The sequence below is a fragment of the Hemitrygon akajei genome, chromosome 7 (assembly GCF_048418815.1).
Source record: "Hemitrygon akajei chromosome 7, sHemAka1.3, whole genome shotgun sequence".
NCBI classification, from domain to species: Eukaryota; Metazoa; Chordata; class Chondrichthyes; order Myliobatiformes; family Dasyatidae; genus Hemitrygon; species Hemitrygon akajei.
In genome coordinates this window covers 47,328,955-47,341,899 of record NC_133130.1, presented here as the reverse complement: position 1 = coordinate 47,341,899, position 12,945 = coordinate 47,328,955, and the positions used below count along the sequence as shown (strand labels likewise).

The following is a 12,945-nucleotide window of genomic DNA, read 5'->3' as shown; positions in this document are numbered from 1 at the left end:
TGAGAGCAGAGTCTGACCACACAGTCATGAGTGCACAGTAAGTGTTGAGGACACAACCATATGGAACACCAGTGTTTGGAAGAATTGTGGCAGAGGTGTTGCTGCCTACCCTTACCGATTGTGGTCTGTTGATCAGAAAGTTGAGGATCCAGTTGCAGAGGGAGGTGTTAATTCCCAGGTTCCGGAGTTTAGAGATGAGTTTGCTTGGGATTATACTATTGAAGGTAGGGTAGTAGTCAATAAACAATAGTTTATTTTAACAATAAACAAGTGTCATTACTGTCCAGATGCTTCAGAGGTGAGAGTGTAGGGGCAGGGAGATAATGTTCTCCACAGACCTGTTTCACAAGTAGGCAAATTGCAGTGGATCGAGGCTGCCTGGAAGGCTGGAGTTAATACATATCATGATTAGCCTCCTAAAGCACTCCACAACTATGAATGTCACAGCCCGAGGTGGAAGTCGTTAAGGCATGTTATCTTCTTTTTCAGTACTGGGATGATAGTAGTCTGCTTAAAGCATGTCGGAACCACAGATTGAAGCAGGGAGAGTTTAAAATGTCTGCAAATACTCCCACCTTCCGAGCTGCCCACTGCTAAGGATAGGGTCAGAGATACCATCTGGGTCAGATGCTTTCCATATGTTCATCCTCTGGATAATTGATCTTAAGTCCACAACTGTTACTCTGTGTTCAGGCTTTGGTGGGGGGGGGGGGGGGGGGGAGAGAGTGAGATACCAATTCCTTTCTTCTTTAAACTGGCCATTGTCTCTAATTCTATTGAGTAATACATAGAAACATAGAAAATAGGTGCAGGAGTAGGCCATTCGGCCCTTCGAGCCTGCGCCGCCATTCAGTATGATCATGGCTGAGTATCCAACTCAGAACCCTGTACCTGCTTTCTCTCCATACCCCCAATCCCTTTAGTCACAAGGGCCATATCTAACTTCCTCTTAAATATAGCCAATGAACCGGCCTCAACTGTTTCCTGTGGCAGAGAATTCCACAGAGTCACCACTCTCCATGTGAAGAAGTTTTTCCTCATCTCGGTCCTAAAAGGCTTCCCCTTTATCCTTAAACTGTGACCCCTCATTCTGGACTTCCCCAACATCGGAAACAATCTTCCTGCATCTAGCCTGTCCAATCCCTTTAGAATTTTATACGTTTCAATAAGATCCCCCCTCAATCTTCTAAATTCCAGTGAGTATAAGCCTAGTCGATCCAGTCTTTCTTCATATGAAAGTCCTGCCATCCCAGGAATCAATCTGGTGAATCTTCTTTGTACTCCCTCTATGGCAAGAATGTCTTTCCTCAAATTAGGGGACCAAAACTGCACACAATACTCTAGGTGCGGTCTCACCAAGGCCTTGTACAACTGCAGTAGAACCTCCCTGCTCCTGTACTCAAATCCTTTTGCTATGAATGCCAACATACCATTTGCCTTTTTCACCGCCTGCTGTACCTGCATGCCCACCTTCAATGACTGGTGTACAATGACACCCAGGTCGCGTTGCATCTCCCCTTTTCCTAATCTGCCAGCGTTCAGATAATAACCTGTTTTCCTGTTCTTGCAACCAAAGTGGATAACCTCACATTTATCCACATTAAATTGCATCTGCCATGAATTTGCCCACTCACCTAACCTATCCAAATCACCCTGCATCCTCTTAGCATCCTCCTCACAGCTAACACCGCCGCCCAGCTTCGTGTCATCTGCAAACTTGGAGATGCTGCATTTAATTCCCTCGTCCAAATCATTAATATATATTGTAAACAACTGGGGTCCCAGCACTGAGCCTTGCGGTACCCCACTAGTCACCTGTTCTATCCTTCAATTTAGCTCAAGCCCTTTAGGCTCTTTCCAGTCTCTTACTTTCAATCCTAGTCCCATCCCAAACCCCTGCCCATCTGTACTCTAAGCACCCTTCTCCCCATCTTTGCTCCAAACTTCCACTCACTCTGCTCTGCACATTTTAAAGCCAGTCCTCTCAAATCCTGCCTCTGCCCTTCTTCACTCATTCATGTGGTAACAAATCAAATACTATTTGACTAAATTACTACAGGTAAGCAATGTTTGGGAAATCTGAATTTTTCCCCCAAAGATGAAACTCAGCAAGTTAAATAATAAGATAAAAAGTAACAATAGTATATAATGACCAACACACACAAATTGCTGGAGGAACTCAGCAGGCCAAGCAGCATCTATGGGAAAAAAGTATAGTTGATGTTTCGGGCCGAAGCCCTTCGGCAGGACTGGAGAGAAAAAGCTGAGGAGTAGATTTGAAAGGTGGGGGGAAGGGGAGAGAGAAACACCAGGCGATAGGTGAAACTTGGAGGGGGAAGGATGAAGCAAAGAGCTAGGAAGTTGATTAGTGAAAAAGACAGAAGGCCGTGGAAGAAAGAAAAAAGGCGGGGGAGATAGGTAGGCAAGGAGATAACATGAGAGAGGGACAAGGGGATGGGAAGCGGAGAAGTAGGAGGCGAGGAAGGCATTACGGGAAGTTTGGGAAATTGATGTTTATGCCATCCAGTTGGAGGCTACCCAAACGGAATATAAAGTGTTGTTCCTCCAACCTAAGTGTGGCCTTATCCTAGCAGTGGAGGAGGCCATGGAAGAACATAATGGAATGGGAATGGGAAGTGGAATTAAAATGTGCGGCCACTGGGATATCCCGCTTGTTCTGGCGGACGGAGTGTAGATACTTGGTGAAGCAGTCTCCCGATCAACGTTGGGTCTCACCAATATACAAGAAGCCACACCAGGAGCACCGAGCACAGATTATGACCCCAACAGACTCACAGGTGAAGTGTCACCTCACCTGGAAGGACTGTTTGGGGCCCTAAATGGTAATGAGGGAGGAGGTGTAGGGGCAGGTGCAGCACTTGTTCCACTTACAAGGATAAGTGCTGGGAGGGAAATCAGTGGGGAGGAACGAATGGACAAGAGAGTTGAGTAGGGAGCGATCCCTGTGGAAAGCAGGAACTGGGGGGAGGGAAAGATGTGTTTGGGGGTTGATCCTGTTGAAGATGGCAGAAGTTTCAGAGAATTATGTGCTGGATGCGGGGGCTGGTGGGGTGGTAGGTGAGAACAAGAGGAACCCTAACCCTCATAGTGTGGTGGCAGGATGGGGTAAGAGCAGATGTGCGTGAAACAGAAGAGATGCAGTTGAGGGCAGTATTGATGGTGGAAGGATGGAAGCACCTTTCTTTGAAAAAAGAGGACATCTCCTTCGTTCTAGAATGAAAAGCGTCATCATCAGATCAGATGCGGCAGAGATAGAAGAATTGAGAGAAGTAGCACAGTGGGATGAGGTATAGTCTAGGTAGCTGTGAGAGTCTGTTGGTTTATAAAAGACATCAGTGGATAAGTTGTCTCCAGAGATAGAGACAGATCGGTAAAGGGAAGGGAAGTGTTGGAAATGGACTAGGTGAATTTGAGGGCAAGGTGGAGGTTGGAGGCAAAGTGGATGAAATCAACGAGTTCAGCATGGGTGCAGGAAGCAGCACCAATGCAATCATTGATGTAGCATAGGAAAAGTGCGGGATGGTCACCAGCATCAGTGTAGACTTGGAACATAGACTGTTCCACATAGCCAACAAACAGGCAGTCATAGCTGGGACCAATGCGAGTGCCCATGTTTGAAGTGGGAGGACCCAAAGGACAAATTATTTAGAGCAAGGACAAGTTTTGCTAGGCAGAGGAGAGTGGTGGTGGAGGGGAACTGGTTGGGTCTGGTGTCCAGAAAGAAACTGAGGCCTCCCTGGAGGGGGATGGAGGTGTACAGGGCCTGGGTATCCATAGTAAAAATAAGATGATGGGGGCCAGGGAACCTGAAATCCTTGAAAAGATCAAGAGCATGTGAGGGTCACTGATGTAGGTTGGAAGGGACTGAACTGGGGGGATAAAACAGAGTTGAGGTATGCAGATATGAGTTTAGTGTGGCAGGAACAAGCTGAGACAATGGGTCTACCTGGACAAGCTGGTTTGTGGATTTTCGGTAGGAGGTAGAAACTGGAGTTAAGGGGTACGGGAATGATGAGGCTGGTGGCAGTGGATGGGAGATCCCCAGACTCAATAAGTTTGACAATGGTGTGGGAGACAATGGCCTAGTGTTTCTTAGTGGGATCCTGTTCGAGGGGTAAGTAAGAGGATGTGTCTGAGAGTTGGCGCCGGGCCTCAGCAAAGTAGAGGTCAGGTCAGTATATAATGAGGCACCACACAGTTTGGTTATTACAGAACAAGGTTGCATGAAATCAGGGCAATATGTCAATATGGATAGAGGAACTGTTAAATATCAGAAAATTGTACGAATATCTGTTACAGGTTGTCCCTCAGCTTATTATCTATATAATTGACTTCACCCAAAGACTCTTAAATAATGGAAGATTACACACTAGGGTTAAGTACAAAGGGAAATATTGGTATCACTATTTGCATAAAGTTAACGTGTATACAATGAAGCAATTTGAAAGGCAAGTGCCAATTAATCTTTACTGTAAGGGAACTGAAGCACAAGTGTAATGGCTACTCACAGATTTGGTGAATCCATGCTTTACCATATTTTTTTTCATCTCTGAATCCAAAGAAAGATTCAGGATTCAAAGAAACTGTCCAGGCTCAAGAACAGCCTGTATCCTATCGTTATAACACAGTTGAATGATTCTCTAGTACAATAAGATTGACTCTTGACCTCACAATCAACCTCATTTTGGCCTTGTATCTTATTGTATACAATTACAGAGTCTTGATAACTGTAACACTATCCCACACGGGTTTTACGTTGTGCAACTTTAATGCACTGTTGTAATATAATTGTAAATGTAATGAGCTATGGATGGTCTGCAAGATAAGCTTTTCCATTGTACCTCAATATTGACAATAATAAACTAATTTACCAATTAAGAAATGTTTTGTGGAATGTGCAGCACAATTTACTTGATTTTTGAGATGAAAAGTTGCTTTATTCCGAGAAATTAAAACTGGCTGACAATCAATGGAATTTGGAAGAACGAGGGTGATCCTAACACATACAAGATGCTTAGAAGGTCTTAGGATTGATATCAAGAATCTGTTTTCTCCAACTAGAAAACCAGGAGGCATCGTCTTGCAACACTCACACAATAATATATTTCTGTTCACCTTGGTCCAAAATAGCCAACTTACACCATGGAATTTTGCCCTAAGGGGCAAACTCTTACTCTTTTTTGATAAGTAGTTGACTCCTTAGGACTGAGATTAAGATTTTTTTTAAATGAATCTTTGGAAGAACTGCAAATGCCAAATTATTTAGTTAGATTAATCTAGTAAATACTGGAATCTAGCAAGAAACTGGAGTAGGTAGAGGGTCGGTCTTGAAAAGCTGGAGCAGCTTTTGAGGATCTGTATGACCTTGTCCTGCATTCTTAACATGTACCTTAGACTTACAACTTGAAGCACCTTGCTCCATTAACATGTCAATATTTAATTTATATATACAAGAATCTAAATACAATGCCTTGTAAAGTATTCAGCCCTCAACCACTTGTTCACATAAATGAGTATTCAAACCAGGGATTTTGATCAACTTAACTGAGAATTTTAATTTGTGAATCACATGCTCCTTTTTTCATGGTAGCTCCTAAAACAGGGAAAATTGAAAAGCATGAAAACTTAAAACTTCAAACACTAAAATGTCAGTAGTTCAAAAGGATTCACCCCCACCCCTTTGCTCAGTACTTAGTCAAACCACCTCTCACAGCTATTTCAGCCTGTAGTCCTTTTGGAAAAGTCTTTATTGGTTTCGTACAACACAATGGAATAAGATTTGCCCATTCCACCTTGCAAAATTGCTCAAGCTGTGTCAGGACAGTTGGGGAGCGGAGGTGGGAGCAATCTTGAGGTCTTGCCAGAAACATCCAATCGGGTTAAGGTTAAAACTTGAATTGGGCCATTCAAGGACATCAATTTTCTTCATCTGAATTCACTCCATGTTTGCTCTGGCAGAGGCTAGCAGGATCTCTGTGTATCTAGCAGCACTCACCAGCCCATCAATCCTGACCAGATTTCCAGTCACTGCTGCTGAAAAGCATCCCCAGAGTATGATGCCACCTCCACCGTACTTTATACTAGGGACGGTGTTACCTGGCTGATGCATAGTATTAGACTTACACCACATGTGCCACTTAGTGTTGAGGCTAAAAAGTTCCACTTTAGTCTCATCCGACCACAAAACCTTCTTCCATATCTTACCTTTGAAGTGACACTTTGCAAAGTCTTTACAGGCAAGATTATGCATTTTTAAAGCCAGGGCTTCTTCCTTTGCCACTCTTCAATAATTACCCATTTTTGAGCAAGGCCTTAGAGATTGTGGAGCCATGAACTTCATCTCCAGTTGCAGCCACTGACTTCTGCTCTCACCCAGAGTGACTGTTGGCGTCACAGTAGACTCTCTGACAAGTGCCATTCTTCTCCTGCGACTAAGTTTAGAGGGCAGCCTGACCTTGTGTCAGTGTGACCAGGCAGTGTGTCTGTGGTTTCATATTTTTTCCACTTTTTCACAACAGACTGCACTGAACTCCTAAGTATGTTCAGTGCCTTTCAGATGGTCTTGCACCCTCCTCAGATTTGTTCTTCTCTATTATCATTTCCCTGACTTGTCTTGAATGCTCTTTTGTCCTCATTTTGCTTTGGTCTAGATTCACGGAGAGAGGGGGTATTTATTCTTATGAATTCATTAAAAACAGTTGATCCTCCGATTTAACAAATTACATGAGCTGGTAAGGTAATATACAGTATTGCACCTGAAGGAAGTTAGCGTAGTAAATATAGAGGGGATGAATCCTTTTTCTGCCCCACTCGCTAATCTCTTTTCGGGGATATTTTCCACATCCTCAGCTGCAAACACCTTCTTCCCAATGTAATACTGATTTATGGCCCTTCGCACTTCCTGCTTTTTCATTGATGACCTCACCTCTGCGAGGTCTAACCCCTTTGCCAGATTTACCAAGTCTGATTTGGTAGTCGTGCCTAGCGCCTCTACAGTCGGGTTTCTCATAAATTCACCCACATCCATCTTTGCTGGTTTCCTGTCTGGCTACCTGTGTAACCAGATTTAAGTTTGGTCTTACAGCCCGATCCACTGACCCTCCCCTTTTGTTTCAAACCCGGGACGAACACCCCACTTGTTACGTTCCCCAGTAACCGGGTGACTTACCAGCAAAGATAGATAGGTCCGCTGAAGCCTGGTGCTACTATTTCCAAACGTTTTTATTTATAAAGGGGCACAAACATATGGTTACTACAAAACATTCAGATCATATACATCGTCAAAACTCAATCTAAAGCAAAGGTGTAGTAATAATCAATCAAAAATGAGCTCTATCGTTGTCTAGGGGATACTGAGTCCAATTGGGTATAAGAGTCACTCAAAGTCTGCAGGCTTCCCCGTTTCGGGAACCGCTGACATTTCACATGTTGGATAGAGAGAGAAGGAACACTTGCCCGTCGTCTTTGCGAAGCAAATCCCTGTTGTTAGTTAAAACGGTTTGTCCTTTGGTTCCAGCCACAGACTCCCGATCCGGAATCTAACGCACATGGCTTCCTTCAAAATGGCTTCCCGCTCCGACGGGAAGCACTATCGTGTCTTCTTCGTGTGTCTCCTTGGTGCGTCTGAGGCCCCGCCTCGGCAGCCCACCTTTTATCTGGACTGGCAGGGTTGTCGATGTCCATCAGGGTCGGGGGGGCGAGGCAATCTTTCCCCCATCACCCATCTCACCTTGCCCTGAGGGTCTGTACGTAGGCCAGTTCCTTATTCCACAAAGGTGTCTCCCAAGACAATGGCTATGTCCAAGGCTTTTGTCTTGTTGAGCGACCAGCCCACATTCCAAACCGTAAGGCTCTCTCTCTCTCTCTCTCTTGCAATTCTCACAAAGGAGGGGGCTGAGGTCATAACATTAGTAAATTGTTGACAGGTTTTGGAATTTTTCTTTTAATTTGGCATAATGCACAATGTTTTGTAAATTAGATCAAAACTCATATTTCAATACATTTTAAATTTGAAAAATTAGAGAGTAAAATGTGAAAATAGTTATGGGGGCTGAATACTGTTTCAAGGCACTGTAAATATAGGGGCAACAGACATGCTTTAGATACTCCCTCTAAAGAAAATTTGATAAGCTTTTGCCAACATTCCACAATGCAATTATTTACTGTAGTAAATGAATTTTTTTTTGCAATTTTTACCCAAAATTAAAGGGTTAGATCACACTGCATTCATTTTAAGTTTTTACTTTTCATGTACTAAATATCAAACCATTTCCATCATTGTTCATTTAAGATCAACAACCAGCACTGCCGGTGCATACTAATTTCAAGGTAATTTCCTGTATGATAAACAAATACAGTACTTAGTAAATAATTATTCAGTTGTTTGCACTGCAACAACTGTCCACCAAGAGCTGTTAGCCAACCTCATAACTCACATTGCATTGCTGGCCCAAAGAACCTACAGCAACATTGAGCTCCAGGGGCCAGCTGTATCTCCTGACTCTCTTGTTGGCAGATTGCCTCTACTACTGACAATCAAAGTAGCATCAACAAGTCTGCACCCAGGGTTGGCCAAATACAGCAGTATCTTGTGCCAGGATCATCACATCTGGCAGAGCGAATGATGGGCCAAGTAGCCGAATTCTGCTACTATGTCATCCACCCCGCCACTCTCACCCACTCTGATCTCCAAGTTTTTTTTTTTGCAGACTCCAATTGTGGGCTAAATGTCAGATGAGGCAACACCATCCTGGAGAGTGACTGAACCCACTGGGGCAAGTGAGGATGTAAACTAAGTAGAACAAATGCATTCAGGGTACATGTTCACAGTAAAGGAAACACAAATCAATCCTCATAGAGATCAAAAGAGGAGAGAGTAAGCAATTTCAAGTTCCTGGGTGTCAAAATCTCTTGAGGACCTAACCTGGAGGCAACATATTGATGCAGCTATAAAGAATGCAAGACAGTGGCTATATTTCATTAGGAGTTTGAGGAGATTTGGTTTGTCAACTAAAACACTAGAAAACTTCTACCGTGGAGAGCATTCTGGCTGGCTGCACCACTGTCTGGTATGGGAGAGGGGGTGGGAGGGCTACTGCACGAGATCGAAGTAAGTTGCAAAAACTTGTAAAATTAGTCAGCTCCATCATGGGTACCAGCCTCAGGAGTATCCAAGACATCTGCAAGGAGCAGTGCTTTAGGAAGGCAGCGTCCATCATTAAGGATCCCCACCACCCAGGACATACCCTCTTCAGACTATTACTGTCAGGAAGGAGGTTACAGAAGCCTGAAGACACATACTCAACGATTCAGGAACAGTTTCTTCCCCTCTGCCATCCGATTTCTAAACGGACATTGAACCCATGAACACTACCTCACTACTTTTTTTTTAATTTCTGATTCTGCACTACTTATTTTAACTTATATATTTAACAGACATACATAAACTTAATGTGATTCGGGTTTGTTCTCTATACTTATTTGTCATGTATATATTGCTTTCGCTGAGTTAAGAAGTTTCACGGCATATGGCGGCGATATTAAACCCGATTCTGAATGAGCAGACGTAGAATGGTCTGTAGAAGTAATCCAAATGTAGAAGTAAACCTGATCAAAAACAAGGCCCAAAGGTTTTGATTTCACCATAAACTGCATGATTACATCACAAGATGTTTGAGCTCTCCCTCTTCCCCATCTCCAGTTTCTCCAATGGGAAATAAAACCTTTATTGGCAACCTTTAATGTAAGAATAGAGATCCCAAAGCCCTTGCATACAGCAAACCCCAACAAACAGCAATGTGGAAATAATCAACAGCCAGGAAATGTCAGCAAGTGTTTGGGGGCCTTTCACACGAGCAGCTCTGTGAAATGACGCTTCTGACAGGCGGCGCTCACTGGGTAATGGAGTGCCAGCAAAGGAAAGGAGCTCAAGTCGTAACTGGGGCGTGAACCCTCAGTCTGCCAACCCAGGGGGAAGATGCCAGCTCAGTTCTGTCTCGCAGGCTATAAACCCCTTTCCCATACGCCGAGCCCGGGCCCCCGATCACCAAGCCGTCACCTACCGCCGGCCTTCGCCTCCTCCTTCTGTTGCGGGAAAAGGAAATTGTGGATGACCCTGAGATCCTGGAAGGAGCAGAAATGCAGCAGGCTGCAGGACATGGCGGTGGCGGCAGCAGTGCCACGGTCGACTCTCTGTTCTTTGCCTCCTCCCCCGGGCTCTGTTGTGGCCGCAGCAACGCTCCCAGTAAACGTTAATACGCATGCGCTGCTCGGCCAACTACGCAGGCGCGCTCGGTTTAGGGTTTCTCTCCTAAACTGTCCCTGGTTTTCCACAGTCCGACATCCAATAGTTCCTCAATCCTTATGATTCATTTACTTGGAAAGTGTTTGTCGGCACGAAATGTCAAATGTTTATAAATTTCCATAGATTCTGCCTCACCTGCTGCGTTCCTCCAGCATTTTGTGTGTGTTGCTCTGGATTTACAGCATCTGCTCGTGTTCCTAAAAAAAAATCCTGATCGTCCAACATCTGGTCCCTAGACCACATTTGGACTAACGGTTAAACCAGATGCGGGACTCTTTCAAATGCACGACGTTTTAGGTAATTGAATGTACGTCATTTTCAGATATCCTGTGAATGAGTGAAAGCGTGGAAACATGCTGCGTATTCCAGTTTAGCAAAACTGAACAACCATTAACAGAAGATTTAACAGAGTCTACATTTTATAATTAAAATGCCTTCGAATGAACACTTAATGCTTTTGTTATGGAGTTTTAGAACTTGCAAATTTCTGTCGTGTGTTAAAGATTTTATAAGTAGAATGCACCATTTGATTTTAGAATAAAACATGGACCTCGTTACACAAATCAGTGCAGCTCAGGTACAGTCATTATGGTTCATCATGTCTGCGTCGATCTTGATGTCAACCTAAACTAAATCCTCCTGCCTATATGGTTCACATCACTCCATTCCTCCATGTAGAGTGTCGATCTAAATGTGTCCGGGGGTCCGTTATTTTAGACGTGACATTGCGGGCGGAGGGAAGGTAATTAAAGGAGGATGTTATGTTTTGTAACTTCAGAATATAACCGAAAGAAAAACACAGGAGCCGGGATACGTTTCCTCTACGTAGATTTTCTTTAGTGAGGCGTTCACATATAACATAATGGTGTAATGACGTATGCTACATGTACATCATACTGTACATGAAACCCGTAATGAATTATGTAAACAATCAAAATGCTTAATCAAGCAGTATATTTACAATTTTGCTCAAGTACTACTGAAATATTAAATACACTAAATTCCTCCCTGCTTAGCTATAAACTCCAGCTCAATATAGAATGCATCTCAAATATGTAACATATTGCTCCATATATATATATCCACAACATGGGAAATATTAAGTTGTCCCATTAAGACCTAAAGATTTAAATACCGTGGTGGATTTCTTAATCTAGTGGGATAATGTCTTTCCTGACGGGGGAGGGGGGGGGGAGGTGTCATTCTGCCAGGGCAATGCAGGTCATTCCCAGGGCTGGAGATGAGAGGCACTGCTCTTGGCATCTTCTGGACATTGCCATTCTGAACAGTACGTGGCAAAATTTCCAGTTTGCTGATTGATCCCAGGGCACCAGAAATAGCTTCGAACCAATGCTTTCATTTCGACCATGCCTTGTTGACATAGCTCCTCCAAGACTTTAGCTCTCAGCTTCAGGTACAACAACTTTCAATACCCACATAAGGCAACCCCCATCAGAGCCAAGTTCATCCCGGCGCTGGTAAAAGTGAGGGAACTGGAATTTCTGCTACACATTCTGGGTGGCCATGTAGCCCTGAGCGAGTGTGGAGCCTTCCCTGGTTTGTCTTTGAATCACCTCTGCCAGAATAGAGAATTTCAATTTGCATTAGGGAAAATACATCAAGAGAAGTAACCTCTTTTGTAAAGTTTTCTGATATTTCCTTTTCCAAGGGTAAACAGGACAATCAATTAGCATTTCCATGATTAGATGTCCTCTTGAATTTAATCTTGTAACTGTGCCCTCCAAGAATCAGAGCCCATCTCTGCATTCAAACTGCTGCTGTTAGTGGAACACCTTTCTAGGACTGCAAAGGGACACCAGAGGTTGATGATCAGTAATGAGGGTAAACTCTTTCCCATACAAATAGTTGAAACACTTTACACCCCAAACCAGACTTACTCTGTCAATCTGGGTGAATTTTATATCTGCAGTTTCCAAATATCTGCAGTGGCAATTTCCAAATTTCCAAAAAGGAGGACATTGCATACGTAGTCATAGGTTACCATATATATATATATACAGTGTGTTTCAAAAAAAAATTTTAATAAAATTTAAACCGTATTGCAAAAACAACAAATGCAAACAGATGATTACTTTAGATATTTTATTAAATGAAAATTCTAACATGATACTTTCTTGCCTATATAAATCCAGCATAAACCTAGCTATTTTATTATTAATCAGTGATTTCCTGCCAGAGCCCTTTTTCCTATTCCAATGATTCATCATTCTGCATATTACATACATGCATTCATACAGTATAAATAAAGAACTGAAAGAAATGAATATTCATTTTTACTCCTGCTGAAGCAGACATGCTAACCAAATTAACTTACTTCACAAACTAAAGGAAGTATCCTACCATGGACTGCCAGGTATGGATGTCCATATTTTGTATTTCTGCCCTTTACTTGCCATCTCCAGGAGTTTTCTGTTGGTCAGAAGGTTTTTATACATGGCTGGGCACTCTTCTGAGAAGTTGTTACATATTTAGAGCTCTACTTCGACTAAGTCCACTTGCAGACGGTTTCTCCAAGCTGAAGTCATCATTGAAAAAACTTGTTCTGTGTGAGCATTGCTGCATGGAATAGAGAAGATACAAGCTCTCACCTTCAGGTTTGT

At 43.2% G+C, this 12,945-nt stretch overlaps 1 protein-coding gene and 1 long non-coding RNA gene across 2 annotated transcripts in view; both read right to left on the bottom strand.

Moving 5' to 3' along the window:
• The window catches only part of rab3gap2 (RAB3 GTPase activating protein subunit 2 (non-catalytic)), an 88,693-nt gene extending 78,411 nt beyond the window's left edge, over positions 1-10,282 (bottom strand). The window contains exon 1 of the mRNA XM_073050794.1: positions 10,083-10,282. Coding sequence (XP_072906895.1) covers positions 10,083-10,179 — 97 coding nt within the window. The 5' untranslated portion in view covers positions 10,180-10,282. The remainder of the gene's footprint in view (positions 1-10,082) is intronic.
• A 2,131-nt stretch (positions 10,283-12,413) lies between these two features.
• The window catches only part of LOC140730418 (uncharacterized), a 96,383-nt gene continuing 95,851 nt past the window's right edge, over positions 12,414-12,945 (bottom strand). The window contains exon 3 of the long non-coding RNA XR_012099595.1: positions 12,414-12,901. This is a non-coding gene — a long non-coding RNA (uncharacterized lncRNA). The remainder of the gene's footprint in view (positions 12,902-12,945) is intronic.